Below are 14,725 nucleotides of genomic sequence, written 5' to 3'. Positions count from 1 at the left end.
CACGAGGGTATGCGTTTACGATGAGTCAAACTTTGAAATGTAATCTACATTCAGATTGGTTACATTGTTTTTATGTTTTAGCATGGATTCATTCTGTATGAATAGATCAATAGATCCATGGAATAGATCCATGGGTCGTTCAGTCTTGAAAGGGCGTGGCGAGACAAACCCTCGTCCAGTCAGAGACGGTGTAGGCGGGGCTTCATCCTGGACGGAGGAGGTGTGCGCATGCGCGGCATTTGGTCTGTTGCCCGGTGGTGATCTTGACTTGGCTTCACGTTTACAAAGTGTTTAGCTCGAATCCCGGTCAACAGCCCATTGCCCGATTGTCTGGGCATTGTACTGTGTATTGTATTGTGTTACAGAGCAGAGAACATGTCTACGGTGAACTGGAAGCCTTTTGTGTTCGGCGGCCTGGCCTCAGTAACAGCTGAATGCGGTGAGTGATGAAGAGTGGGTGGTCGAGGCTCAAGGAGCGTCTCTATTAAACCTCGGATCATTAACGCAGACTAAAACAAATGCTGTTATCATTTTCAGGAACATTCCCCATTGACCTGGCCAAAACGCGACTGCAGGTACAAGGCCAAGTCGGGGACATTAAATACAAAGAAATCCGGTACAGAGGCATGCTCCATGCCATTGCCCGCATCGGAAGAGAGGAGGGGCCCAGGGCACTGTATTCAGGGCAAGTCTGTACTTTTGCCTGGGTTTAACCTGTTTCTGGTGTTTAACAATTGCCTATTATTTTGTACGCCATCTTATAGCTTCATAATTAATGGTTTCCTGTCAATTTAAATGTCTGCTGCAGACAAGGCAATGAGCTCTCAGGCCCTCTCAGGCCCACAGAGTGTCTCTAAATTCCCAGAGCTGTGTTTAGACAGACAACAGCTGACCTGCAAGACATTTGGTACCAATTTTTTGCTGTATTAACTTGCCATTCCTATCCTAGAATCGCCCCTGCCATGCTCCGCCAGGCTTCCTATGGCACCATCAAGATTGGCACATACCAGAGCTTCAAAAGACTTTTAGTGGACAGACCTGAGGGTGAGTCCTAGTTTATCCACACATGAATTCCCCTTGAAGGTCAAATTAATTCACACAGTTGTTAAGTGATCTAATCAATCATCAACTCCTTTTACCTCACTTAAGTGAATAACAAACTCTTCAAACCAATTTTTACTTCTGTATTTTTAAGATGTTCAGTGCTTTGGTTTGTGGAGTGACCCACTTATTACGGTTGACATTTTAATTTAATGGCACAATTTGGCTGACCTATATATGCATGCATATTCTTAGTGAAATACGTTTTCATTATTATTTTATTGCTAAGAACTGTTTTTTTTGCTGATGTCTTTTTTTCAGATGAAACATTGCTGACAAATGTATGTTGTGGCATCCTATCAGGAGTTATATCTTCCTCTATTGCCAACCCGACTGATGTGCTCAAGGTAAGTTAACCCGTGACGCCCGATACATTTTAATTTTCAATGAAAACATTTACAACTGTAATTAGTCAGAACAGCAGTTTGTAGTTGTTTTTATCTCTTGTTTGATATGTCACTGCTTGCAAGAGCATGTCTCTCATTCACTAAAGTGGTACAGCAGGTTTGAAATGCAGCGTTGATGGGGGATGACCTCAGTCTGCGCATGTCCAGTTTTAGTTGCATGCCGTGTAGAGTAAAGGTCGTATAAAGACCAAGCTCTACAAGCTAAACTAAGACAGGCTAAATATAAAGAGCACTACGAGGCCATGATATCTAGGCCTCGGGGGTGGGTTAGAAGATAATTAAATGCCATGACTGGCATTGGGAACATTGCGCCTTGCACACACTGCTCTGTAAGATGGATACACTAGGCTTGAGTGGTTCCTTGAAGAAACTGCAAGAATATTTAGGACTCTTCCACTGCCAAAATAGTGTCAAATTGCTTTCAGTTTCATTCCAGGCTGTGCTCGTTCTATTTACTCATTTTATATGTAACTACGTTTTCTATAGTGGTTGTGCAGTGGTAAATGAACTGATTTTTGTTTTTACAGATACGCATGCAGGCCCAAGGAAGAGTGATCCAGGGCAGTATGATGGGCAACTTTATTAACATCTACCAAGAAGAAGGAACAAGAGGACTTTGGCGGGTATAAACACACCAGTTGTGATTTGTAGTGTTTAGGGCTGCAGCGATTAATCACGTGTAAAAATAATCAGTCGTAGTTTGAAAATTGTGATCATTATCTGGACTATACAGACTCTAAAATGCATACAAAAAAAACTTTTGCATTATAAAAAAAAAAATGACAACAATTTGTGCATATTTTCTACCGAGAAGCCTTTTTTGACCACATTTCAATCATTATTTGGTTGATAATGCATTTTAAAAGAAATAGAAATAATTGTTTGACAAGTTGACTTATTGAAAAATGAATCACTGACTAATTGTTGCAGCCCCAGTAGTGCAGACAGTCGATTCATCCACTGTATCTAAACATTATGTGCCAGGGTGTCTCTCTAACGGCGCAGCGGGCGGCCATTGTGGTGGGGGTTGAACTGCCAGTCTATGACATCACCAAGAAACACCTGATCTTGTCTGGTTGCATGGGCGACACGGTCTACAATCACTTTGTGTAAGTGGACTTTTATATATATTTTGGACAAGTGAACATACCATTTCCTCTTCACACATTTGCACGAAAAGGAGGGGAAAGAACTATTCTTTTTTTTAATCCACCACCATATAACTTTTAGTTTGTCATAAGAAAATCCACCAAAAAGTGGAAAGAGAGACACCTCTCTCTAAATCTTTAGTTGAAAGGTACAATTTCTTTCTTTATGCATACCATAAACTGGACCAATTCACTTCTGCAAAATACAGATATGTGGTAAACATTCCTATCTACTTGCAATAAAACTTATTAAATAAAGAAATGTGTGTACTTTTTATCATAATCTTTTAGCATTATTTGTAAACACACTTGTTAGAAGCAGCTACTAGAAATGCTGTGTTGTAGCAATGAGTGGTTGTGTACAATATAAAGTCTTTCTGCAGTGGGAGATAAAAATGTATTTTTTTCCCTCGTTCAAAGAAATGCGCCAAAGCAGTTTTCTCTTTTTTTTTTGTTGGTTTGGAGCTTTTTTGAATTTTACAAAAATGCTGACCTCAGAGGGTTTTGTGTTTTTGTTCAATCATGATTCAGTCAAAATGTATTTAATGTTAGAATACATGTATTTCCACAAACCAGTAGAGAATATAATATTTTCAAAGTTCATACTTTTTTTCCCTTACGCATAGAAACTTTAGCAAAATGTATTTAAAGTCTCCTTTTGTATTTTTAGGTCAAGTTTTGCATGTGGTCTGGCTGGAGCACTTGCCTCTAACCCAGTGGACGTGGTACGAACACGACTGATGAACCAAAAAGGTGCAGCACTGTATAAAGGCACAGGGGACTGTCTCCTGCAGGTTGGTGAACACTCATTACTGCCATATTGTCATTGGATTATAACACAGTTCTAACACAGCACTATCGTTGTGCCAAAGTTTATAAAACGTAAAGTATGAATTCATTTGAGAAGGCCTGTGAAACATATTTATCCACCTCTATTTTTTTATTTGTCTTAAAGGTTGAATGGACGATTTTTTTGGCACAAATCCAAGTCTTATTTCCTCGTGGCGTGGACAGCCGATTAGTCCTGCCACGTATCAATCATAAAACGCACCTACCGCTCACCTGCAGCCGCGTGTGGCTCGTCCCCACGTTTCCGCGTGTCTAAGCGCATGGATCTATCATAATATAGTCCCCTCAGTGTTCGGAAATCATGGGAGACGAGAGATGCGATGCGATCCGTCGCGCTAATAAACAAACGCACGTGTGTGTTGTATCAGTCCGCACGGGGGAGTGCGCATGCGCACTTCCGCCTGCGTTCTCAAATCGCCGAAAAATTGTCCATTGCGCCTTTACGTCATAAGGCGCTGGTACAGCTGGCAGCCCGGTGTAAACGCTCTCTCTTCTTTCTCACACTTATTGTGCTTTATCTCCTATATTTTGTAAATATAATTAGTATATTTTTTCTATTTTACTGTACGATAGGGACACGCGCTGGAATAGTTTTTTAATTCAACTGTTTTTGACTTTTTTCGGCTGGATTTGAGCGTTTTTCGTTGCGTTGTTGTGACGTGAGCTAGCTCCGAGCGAGCCCACCAGCCCCCCCCGCGCCCTCCGGCCGCGCTAAAGTACGGCGTGTCGTCGGTACACGTTTATATACACGTTTATATGAAAGAGGAACTTCACGAACGATCGGGACACGCACTGGAATCGCTTTAAATTAACTTGTTTTGACTTTATTCGCCTGGATTGAGTGTTTTCGTCGTGTCGTTGCGATGTGTCTTGGCTCTGAGTCCCCCGGCTCCGGCTCCGCCCCCCGGCCGGCGCCGTACCGCGTTTACACAAAGGAAGAACTCATGAAACTGCGGAGAACTGTCGTTTTACCCGGAGATCGTCACGTTATCCCGGCATACATCCTAAGGAAAACGCAACGAAGCAGACGGGCTGGACGTAAACTCCGAGAGAAGAGAGGGACAAACAGGAAGTCGGTTCCCGCCGTAGTCATGGGTAACGTGAGGTCCCTTCAAAATAAAATGACGGAAATAGCGAGCCTCATGCGGTCCCAGAGGATTTATAAGGACAGCAGCGTCTTTATTTTCACAGAGACCTGGTTAACAGCAGAAATGCCAGACTGCGGGCGGACAGAACTAGAGAATGCTTGAAGAAAAGAGGTGGAGGTCTGGCGGTGTATGTGAACACGAGCTGGTCCAAACCCGAACACTGCACAGTGAGGGAGCAGCTATGTAACAAGGATATTGAACTATTGGCTATTGGCATGAGGCCATATTATCTGCCCCGGGAGTTCTCACATGTGATTTTGATCGCAGTCTATGTGGCCCCGTCTGACAATGCTGAAAATGCTTGTGAAGCACTGCTCTCCTGCACTTGTAGGCTGCAAACACAGCATCCACAGGCTCTCTTCCTCATCTCTGGTGACTTTAACCACGCTTCTCCCTCTTCTGTTCTACCAACATACACCCAGTATGTTACCTGCCCCACCAGAGAGAATAGAACATTGGACTTGTTTTTTGCCAACACCAAGGAGGCTTATTCTTCTTCCCCCCTCCCTCCCCTGGGCAGCTCGGACCACAACCTTGTACATCTGAGGCCTGTGTATGAACCCATCGTGCGCAGGCAGCCTGTGGTGTCCCGTGAGGTGAGGATGTGGTCTGCTGAGAGCGAGGAGGCTCTGAGGGACTGCTTCAGCACCACTGTCTGGACTGAGCTTTATGACCCACATGGGGAGGACATCAACACCATCACAGAGCGCATCACGGACTACATCAACTTCTGTTTTGAGAACATTGTTCCCTCCCGGACGGTGCGGTGTTTTCCAAACAACAAGCCATGGATTAACCGTGAACTGAAGGCTCTGCTGAAGGAGAAGAAGAGAGCCTTCAGGTCAGGGAACAAGGAGGAGCTGAGGACTGTGCAGAAGGAGCTGAGGAGGAAGATCAGGCAGGCTGAGGCCGGCTACAAGAGGAGGATGGAGGAGCAGCTGCAGCAAAAGAACATTCAGGGAGTGTGGAGGAGCCTGAAAACCATCTCGGGCTTCAAAATCCCCCCTGCCCAGACAGAGGGGGATCTACAGTGGGTGAATGATTTAAATGCTCACTTCTTGAGGTTTGATCGGTCACCCGCCCCTCCCCCTGCACAGCTGCATGCTCCCTCTTCCACAGCTGGACAATGCCCTGCATCTGTTCCTCTTCGCTTATCTGCCCCGGACCATCGGCTCCCCACTTCGCCTGGACTCACCCATCCCCCCAGCACACAGTCCCCCTGCCAACCACTGACTGTCACAGCAGCACAGGTGAGGAGTGAGCTGAAGAGGATTAAAGTGAGGAAGGCAGCAGGACCTGATGGCATCAGCCCCAGGCTCCTTAAGTCCTGCGCAGATGAACTGTGTGGAGTTATGGAGCCTGAAGCTGAGGGTGGTACCACAGGTCTGGAAGACCTCCTGTCTGGTACCTGTGCCTAAGACACCGCGCCCCAAAGACCTCAACAGCTTCAGGCCAGTGGCTCTCACGTCCCACCTGATGAAGACACTGGAGCGGCTAGTCCTGGACCACCTCCGCTCCACCGTGAGCTCAGCCATGGACCCGCTGCAGTTTGCATATCGGTCTGGCATCGGAGTGGAGGACGCCGTCATCTCCCTGCTGCACCGCTCTCTCTCTCACCTGGAAAAGCCTGGCAGCTCTGTTAGGATTCTGTTCTTCGATCTTTCCAGCGCCTTCAACACCATCCAGCCGCTGCTCCTGAGGGACAAGCTGGAGACGGCTGGTGTGGAGTATGACCTGGCAAAGTGGATCCTGGACTACCTCACAGACCGACCCCAGTTTGTGAGAGCCCGGAACTGTGTGTCTGACACTCGGACCTGCAGTGTGGGGGCGCCCCAGGGCACTGTCCTCGCGCCCTTTCTCTTCACCCTCTACACTGCAGACTTCAGACATGACACGGACAGCTGTGTCCTGCAGAAGTTCTCTGATGACTCTGCCATCATCGGACTCATCACGGACGACGATGACGAGGAGTACAGAGGACTGGCGCAGGACTTTGTGGACTGGTGTCAGCGGAACCACCTCCTCATCAACGCGGGGAAGACCAAGGAGATGGTGGTGGATTTCCGCAGACGCCACCCCACTGCCCCCTCACCAGTGAACATCCAGGGACGGGACATTGAGAGAGTGGACTCATACAAGTACCTGGGTGTTCATCTGAACCACAAACTGGACTGGACTCATAACACAGACGCACTGTACAGGAAGAGCCAGAGTCGGCTCTACCTCCTGAGGAGACTCAGGTCTTTTGGAGTGACAGGGCCACTCCTGAAGACCTTCTACGACTCTGTGGTGGCATCAGCTCTTGTACGGTGTGGCCTGCTGGAGTAGCAGCATCACAGAGAGGGAGGAGGAAGCTGGACAGAGTCATCAAGAAGTCCAGCTCCGTCCTGGGCTGTGCTCTGGACTTGGTGCAGGAGGTGGGGGACAGGAGGGTCCTGGCTAGATTCACATCTATGCTGGACCATGAGTGTCACCCCCTGCAGGACACTCTCTCCGCTCTGGAGAGCAGCTTCAGTGAGAGACTGATCCACCCTCGATGTGTGAAGGAAAGGTTCCGTAGGTCTTTCCTTCCTGCTGCTGTCAGACTTTATAACAAAAACTGTTAGTACTGAACACTCGCAATACTGACCTAACCTAATACTGATGTGCAATTCTGTCATATGTGCAATTGCTGTTGGAATTCATGTGCAATTACTATGAAATTCATGTGCAATCTATGTGCTGTCGTGACACATATTCATGTGCAATTACTGTCGTGATCACATGCAATGGTATTTATGTATTTATTTATTCATTTGTCTATGGGAGTTTTTATTTATTTATAGGAGATCTTCTACTGAAAGTGTTTTTCAGACTTCCTATAATTGATCTGTTCTGTTCTTCTGTATCTACCTCTGTATCTACCTGCGTTGCACCAATGAAATTTCCCCATGTGGGACAATAAAGGAATATCTTATCTTATCTTTAATAATTATAACATACCATCATAATAGACACATTCATATTCCAGAGATTTATGTAAACTATTAGATTGGATATTAGTGGGGAACAACTTGTGTGTCTAATCAAATCTCTGTTTATGTGCAGACATGGCGCTCGGAGGGTTTTATGGCCCTCTATAAGGGGTTCTTCCCCAACTGGCTGCGACTTGGACCCTGGAACATCATTGTATCCTTTTGCCATCTGACTTGTTTGTATACTATGCATTAGATGTGATGAAGGATGGTTCAGATGGAAACAATTGTTAGTTATTTTTATGATCAAACATTGAGCCCAGACAGCAGCTTTGTATTCTTATGCAAGTGTTTTATGTTTCCGCCTCTTGAGAGTGGAAGTGTCAGACTAAAGGTCTGCATCAATGTTACAATGTGTTGAGAAAGCAGAAGAGGCTCAAAGACCCAGGTATGCTAAAAGATGGAGTCAGTTCTAAAAAAAGCCTAAAAAAATACACTGCCTGACCAAAAAAGATCTCACGCTCTAACGCCTTTAGATTTGATTAAAGCACACATTTGCTGTGGCATTGTCTCAATAAGCTTTCTACAATGTCAAAAGATGAATTTCCATCCAGTAATGCATTATTTTTTTCACACATCTTGTATTGTGAAAACTCTCACTGAGGTTCAGATCTGTAGTAGATTAGCTTCTGCTTCTCCTTAGATGTTTTCTCTGCTCGATGCCAATGATTTGCCATGACCACAGGATTTGGCTTTCCACATGGTTGTTTCAGAAGTGAGAAGCCACTGCATCAGTTGGGTTTAACTACCTTGTGTCCAGCTGACAGACAATCACCCATGCAGCGGTTATCCAGAAGGAGGCTCGTAACTATTTGCTTAGTTGAATCCAGGTGGCAACATTTTTTAGGTCAGGCAGTGTAGAACAGGATTATGTCAGGAGCCGCGGAGAAGGCGGAGGTCACAGGAAGTTGTAACAACAGGAGCTTTGGGCTAAAGTCGACAAATGCTTTTCAGTCTGCCTAAAAATTTCCTTAACTTGATGTGCAGTTCTTCCTCACTTATGAACAGCTCAAGAAGATCGATGTATGAACTGAAAAGTAACAAGACTGTGAAAGAACTGGGCTCTTGGATGAGCAGAAAGGACCAAAGCAGGACTGAATCCTGGGTTTGTGAAGCCCACATTGAGGCTGCTATACTTGTCTTGCTTGAGTTGCACATATTTTTAAGTCTGTGGCTATTGTGAAAATGACTGTTGCACTCCAAATGCATGCAGCACAGGACAGTGTGCTGATCTTGCTCATCCTAAGGCTGCTTTAAACCAATCACTGAAATTTGACCCAACTTTTATATTTCAACCTAGACCTCTGTTAAAATACTCATAAAAATGGATTTGTTTTATAAAAATGAAGTGCCTTAGCGATTGTTAAAAGCCTTTTTGGTCAAAGTCATTTAGGACTATGAATGTTACATGGCAGCTGACAATCGCTGTGATTATTCCCTTTGAGAAAGGTCGATGCCAATTATGTTATAGTGGTGGGGTTTAAATGTTTTACTGAAAACGGACAGTTATTTATAATGACACTGGTGTAAAGTCAAAGATTATTGATGCACTGTAATAGTTGGAGAACAAGGCAGAAACCCTGAAGATGGATCTCATGACCGTAGTGTGGCTGGTGGTCCCTCATCCCACTAAGCAGTATGTGTAGAAATGAAAGTCAAGGCTGCTGGGGGTGGGTGCAGGCCCCTGGGTGGCTGATAGTCTGTCAGGAAAACTTAATACAAACTGGTGTTATGCAACAGACTTATTATATCAGTTCTTCTCTGAAGGTAATACCACTGGGCTTCATATATTATTATTTTATAGCCTGAAGCCACATAATAAACAATTCACTCCAAAGGTATTTTTGTATGTATTTGCACATGCTTTTGTGAGCTTTCATAAACTACATTGAATGTGTATCAGGCTTTTAAGCAAACCACAAATACAGCCAAAGTGTAGGTGTTGTGTGAAACTTGTGAATGCTTTTGTATGCTGTACATTTAAAATGAGAGAGAAAACCCAAGCAGTTATGTTTCTTTTCTACCACCTGGTGGCACAATCGCTTTGAAAACCTCAGCATTTATCCCAAATGGCCTCTTGAATCCCAGTGCTCAAACTGTTAGGGCATAAATCTAGCACAACATTGTTGTTTCTGGGGGGAAACCCATTTTCTTTCAGACACTGCATCCCCAAACACCAAGTTATGAACAATTCAAAGGAATCTAATATGTAATTGTTCTTTTATTTCGGAGTAAATCCCTGTTTTCTATTGTCTTGGCTGTTTTGAGTGGATTTGGTGAACTCGAGGGAGAGCAGTGCTGTAATAAACCTTCAGTCTTGTTATTTATTTAGAGAGCAACTAACTTCATCAAAATCAAATCTATCTGCACTCTTTTTTTTAGAAATTTTAGAGCACTACAATAACTAACATGGCTCTTTTCTGAAAGACATTGTAAATGTCTGAGTGATTCTGCTCGGATACAGCAAAAAAAAAGATTCATATAAGGTAAAAAGGTCTTAGGTAAAATTGGCAACTCTAAATAGGCCCCATAGACAGGTGTTGAAAATTAGCATATTCTGCTATAACACTTAAAATATTGCATCTGGTTCGTCCAATGCTATGTCCATATTAAATAAATAAATACAGAAAAGTGGGCCAGAGTTTGGCATCTCTGTTGGTTTTGAGTCCTGCCTGGCATCGTGACTTTGGCAAAGCGCTCCACAAGCTGGCCCAGTGCGACCCAGGGGGCTTCTGCCGTCAGACATGCTGCATTATGGGTATTATTTGTGGCAGCCCTGGGGTGCAGAGTGATGGTCTATTGTGTGAGAAGGGATCAGAATGCGCTTTTGTATCGGAGGGATAAGGCTCTGCACCAATCTATGACCTTTTCTCTGCTTTCTGTTTGCTCAGGCATTTTTCACATTCAAATATTTTGTCATAGCACAACTCAATCAATGGATAGATGAATGGAAAGGCAAAAGAAAATGTAGACGGGAAGACAAATCTATAGCTGATCTATTAGAGCAGTCTGCAGTGTACTGACAATATAAAAAATGTTTTGGCTCAATACCACTGGTGAGATATGACGGCAGAGCTACTGTTTTTATTCATATTTTCAGCTCTGACAGATGTTTGGGAGCATAGTTTGGACTAAAATTAATGATTTCTCCTTTTTGCCTACGCTCATTGTTTACAGGGCACATATTCACTTGCATTTCAAAATGCCTTTCTACAAGCTTACCTGAGAAGAAGACATCACAGGTGTGAAAAATGGAGCCGCTAATGTATGACCTATCAAACAGCTGACAAAGTGAAGATTTACATTTGAAATATTCTGCATGAAATTACAGGTGTAAAACAGTGATTCTCAAATGTTCACTACAACAAAGGCAAATACAAGACTAATCCAGAACAGATACTGGACTAAACCAAACCAGGACTAAACATGAACTTAGTCCTGGTTTAGCGCAAAGGAAGACTGAAGACACTGAACTATCAATCAATTCAGAACTGTACAACATTTAAAGTCAATATTTCAAAACTATACGCAGAATATGCATTCAAACTTTGGCGTGTTTGTGGATCATCTTGCATTATTTAATTTTGTCAAATAAGGGCTCCAAGCTTGAAATTCTTTGCACTGAAAAAATAATATTACTTAAATATAACACTTAAAATAATTATTAATCTGGATTTGGGAAGTTTTGACTAGATTAGATTTGTTTGCTGTAAAATATTGAACAGGTTTCCATACACACCTGACTGGTTACAAGATAATGTAGCTTGAAATTATAATCAATGTACTCTTATTGGCAAATAGTTGGTCAGAAAATAAAACGCAAGCCAGAAAAATTGAAAAAATGAAATGGCGACAGTTTGCTGTAATGTCCTTCCCCATTCTCATCCCCATTTCACGCTCTACTATCCTGTCTAATAAAGCCAAACAAATCAAAACTGGTCAAAATACTGAAATTAAGGTGGTGAGATGGGAGAGAAGGGACGACATGCAGTAAACTGTCGGAGCCGTGATTCAGGAAAGGCAGGAAAAAATCATTTCACTTTTCTTTGTCTACACCAACAGAGAAGATGGTGAACTTTTTTGTTTTATATGGATAAACCCAGTAATAAACCCCATAGTATTCTGACCCTTCTCCAGCTCAATTTTAAGATAAAGGGATTTTGTGAACGCAACCAATTGAAGAACTTTAGCTCAAGGTAATTGTCTGTGTGCTGCGGTTCCACGGCTTGAAAAAGAGGAGACTTTTTGAGTTCAAAATACCATGTTTGTGTTCTAGTTTATTTCCCAAAATGCATTTCAACCTCCTGTTTATTACAACCAACAACAACAACAAGGCAGCTGCAGAGGAGTGCGGTCGACCTACATTCACACACACACACACACACACACACACACACACACACACACACACACACACACACACACACACACACACACACACTCTCACACACACTCTCACACACACACACACTCACACACACTCTCACACACACTCTCACACACACACACACAGACACACACACACACACACACTCTCACAGACACACACACACACACTCACACACACACTCACACACACTCTCACAGACACACACACACACACTCACACACACTCTCACACACAGACACACACAGACACACACACACACACTCTCACACACACACACACAGACACACACACACACACACACACACACTCTCACAGACACACACACACACACCGTTGGATCGGGACGCTCACCCCAGGGAGCGAGGATCACAAGGATGAGCCGCTGGTAATGCTGCTCCATTGTTTTATTAAGATGAACACAGGCCAACACGCAGACTGGTGAAGGAGATAAGTGAGGTTTCATTTGTTCCACATGTTGACTCCGTTGAACTTGAACTGTTCGGCAAAGTTAAGTTTCAAAGTGTAAGCAATTTTCAAGACTTACATGGCTTGTTTAAATAACGCCTTTGCTCTATCTGTATTTGGCACCTGATAGACCCCTAAGAACAAAATGCTAATTAAATGAGTGCACGGTGGCAGAGTAGTTAACATTTAGTCACTGCAATAAGCGATTGTAATGTAAAACTGCATTTTGAATACTAAGATACTGCTGCTTAAATAATGAGTTGACCAAACAATTGTATTTTCCTAACACTAGCAAGTGACATAAATGTTGTTATTGATTATATCCATATCCATCGATATTTGGTCCCGATGTTTCTTCTAAGCTGCAACTGTTTCTGTTTATCCATTTGTTATTCTCAGTTTGTCCTCAGTGCATCAGAATTTTCTATATTTTATGAAAAATAGAGCAATTAGGCTAAATGTAAGGCTGTATGTTTACACAATCATCACAATCATATCATATTATTACATTCTATGTTATTATATTTTTATAAGTTGATTTGTGAATTTAACTATAACTTAGCATTCATTTGTGGGCCTGCAATGGATTCTAAAACCTTAATATTGTTACTGGTAAATATAGGCTATTGTCCACTGCAGCAAAACAAAATCATACAGTGGCTTACAAAAGTGTTCGTACCACTGGAACTTTAAAATATTTTGTCACATCAAGACCTTAAACTTAAAAACATTGCATCGGCAAGAGAAACGCAAAGCTGCCCACAACTGTGAAGTGAAAGGAAAACTATACATGATTCAGATTAAAAAAATAATTAAAAAGAGTTCAGTGTGCAAAATAGTCAGCCACTTTTTCTTGAGTGTAACCAGTTGCTGTTAGAAGTTACTGAAAAATGTAATGTTGACCTAATGATTCAGTCGACCTGAGTGTGATCTAATCCCAGTATAAATGCAGCTGGTCTATGAAGAGAATCCTGAAGATCATACAGCATCATGAAGTCCAAGGAACACACCAGTAATACAGTTGTTGAGAAGTTTCAAACAGGGTTAGGTTAGAAAAAGATTTTCCAATCTTCGCACAAAGAGCATGGCACAACTACAATCCACCAAAACTTACAGGCTGAACAAGGAAAGCTCTGATCAGAGATGCAGCCAAGAGGCCCACGGTAACTCTGGACGAGCTGCAGAGATCCACAGCTCAGGACAGGGAATCTGTATAGGACAACCATTAGTCGTGCACAACACAAATCTGGCCTTTATGGAAGAGTGACAAGAAGACACTATTGTTGAAAAGCCCCGTTTGCAGTTTGCCAGAAGCCATGGGAGACCCAACAAACATGTGGATGAAGGTGCTCTGGTCTGAAAGAAAAAAAACATTGTGTGTCAGAAAACTAACACAGCCCATGACTCTGAACACACCAACCCCCACTGTCAAACATGGTGGTGCAGCATCATGCTGTGAAGCTGCTTTTCTGCTTTTTACAGGCAAGCTGCTGAAAGTGGATGAGAAGCTGGATGGAGTCAAATACAGAGCAATCGTGGAAGAAAACCTGTTGGCGTCTGTAAAAGACTTGAGACTAGGGCAGAGGTTCACCTTCAGCAGGACGACAACCCTAAACATAAAGCCAGAGCTACAATGGAATAACAAAACATATTCATGTGTTAGAATGACCCAGTCAAAGTCCAGACCTAAATCCACTTGAGAATCTGTTTCAAATCTGAAAACTGCTGTTCATAAACGCTCTCCATCCACATCTGACTGTGCTCATGGAAATGTTCCAGGGGAACAAATACTTTTGCAAGCCACTGTATCTGACCAGCCCTAAAAATGTAATTTATTAATCCAAATATGGCCAAGTAAAATGTACATATATGCAGTATTTATTCAGACCACTCCTGCAGAAATAGGTGTAGCTTAGATACACAGGAGCTTTAAGCCTGAATCTCCAGACATTGGTGAACTGCTGCCAAGCTGTCTTGTTTGATTAGTTGAGCTGCATTAAAAGCGCATTAGTGTGCATTAGGGATGTAAAACACAATCTGGTAGAAGTGGGTTGCTTGCCATTGGGTAAAATACAGTATTTCTTTACCACCAGACTCACAATCTGACAAAGTTTAAATATTTTGAGTTTTAGGCAAGTGAAACTGGCAGTACTATGTGTTAGTCTGTTTTGCATTTTGCATTTTGCATTCCACCAAACCTCCA

The 14,725-nt window shown here is 43.0% G+C and overlaps 1 protein-coding gene across 1 annotated transcript; it reads left to right on the top strand.

The window, feature by feature from the left end:
- The first annotated feature begins 250 nt into the window (after positions 1–250).
- Positions 251–9,670, top strand: LOC140356255 (kidney mitochondrial carrier protein 1-like). Its single transcript, XM_072441080.1, has 9 exons — positions 251–439; positions 538–685; positions 950–1,044; positions 1,363–1,448; positions 2,036–2,131; positions 2,493–2,617; positions 3,327–3,450; positions 7,741–7,821; positions 8,655–9,670. Exons 1-9 carry the CDS (start codon positions 376–378, stop codon positions 8,694–8,696), a joined length of 861 nt encoding a protein of 286 aa, XP_072297181.1. The 5' UTR covers positions 251–375; the 3' UTR covers positions 8,697–9,670.
- Positions 9,671–14,725: the final 5,055 nt, after the last annotated feature.

The sequence above is a fragment of the Eucyclogobius newberryi genome, unplaced genomic scaffold, assembly GCF_026437365.1.
Source record: "Eucyclogobius newberryi isolate DKJ021-1_F unplaced genomic scaffold, fEucNew1.0.hap1 SCAF_12, whole genome shotgun sequence".
In the NCBI taxonomy this organism is placed as follows: Eukaryota; Metazoa; Chordata; class Actinopteri; order Gobiiformes; family Gobiidae; genus Eucyclogobius; species Eucyclogobius newberryi.
Note: the sequence above shows the minus strand (reverse complement) of the source record. Positions and strands in the feature narration are given on the sequence as shown.

Coding starts and splice junctions, on each gene's coding strand:
- LOC140356255 (XM_072441080.1), top strand. CDS start 376: ATGTCTACGGTGAACTGGAAGCCTTTTGTGTTCGGCGGCCTGGCCTCA. Junction 2,618..3,326: donor ACGGTCTACAATCACTTTGT/GTAAGTGGACTT, acceptor TTGTATTTTTAG/GTCAAGTTTTGCATGTGGTC. Junction 7,822..8,654: donor TTGGACCCTGGAACATCATT/GTATCCTTTTGC, acceptor CTTGATGTGCAG/TTCTTCCTCACTTATGAACA.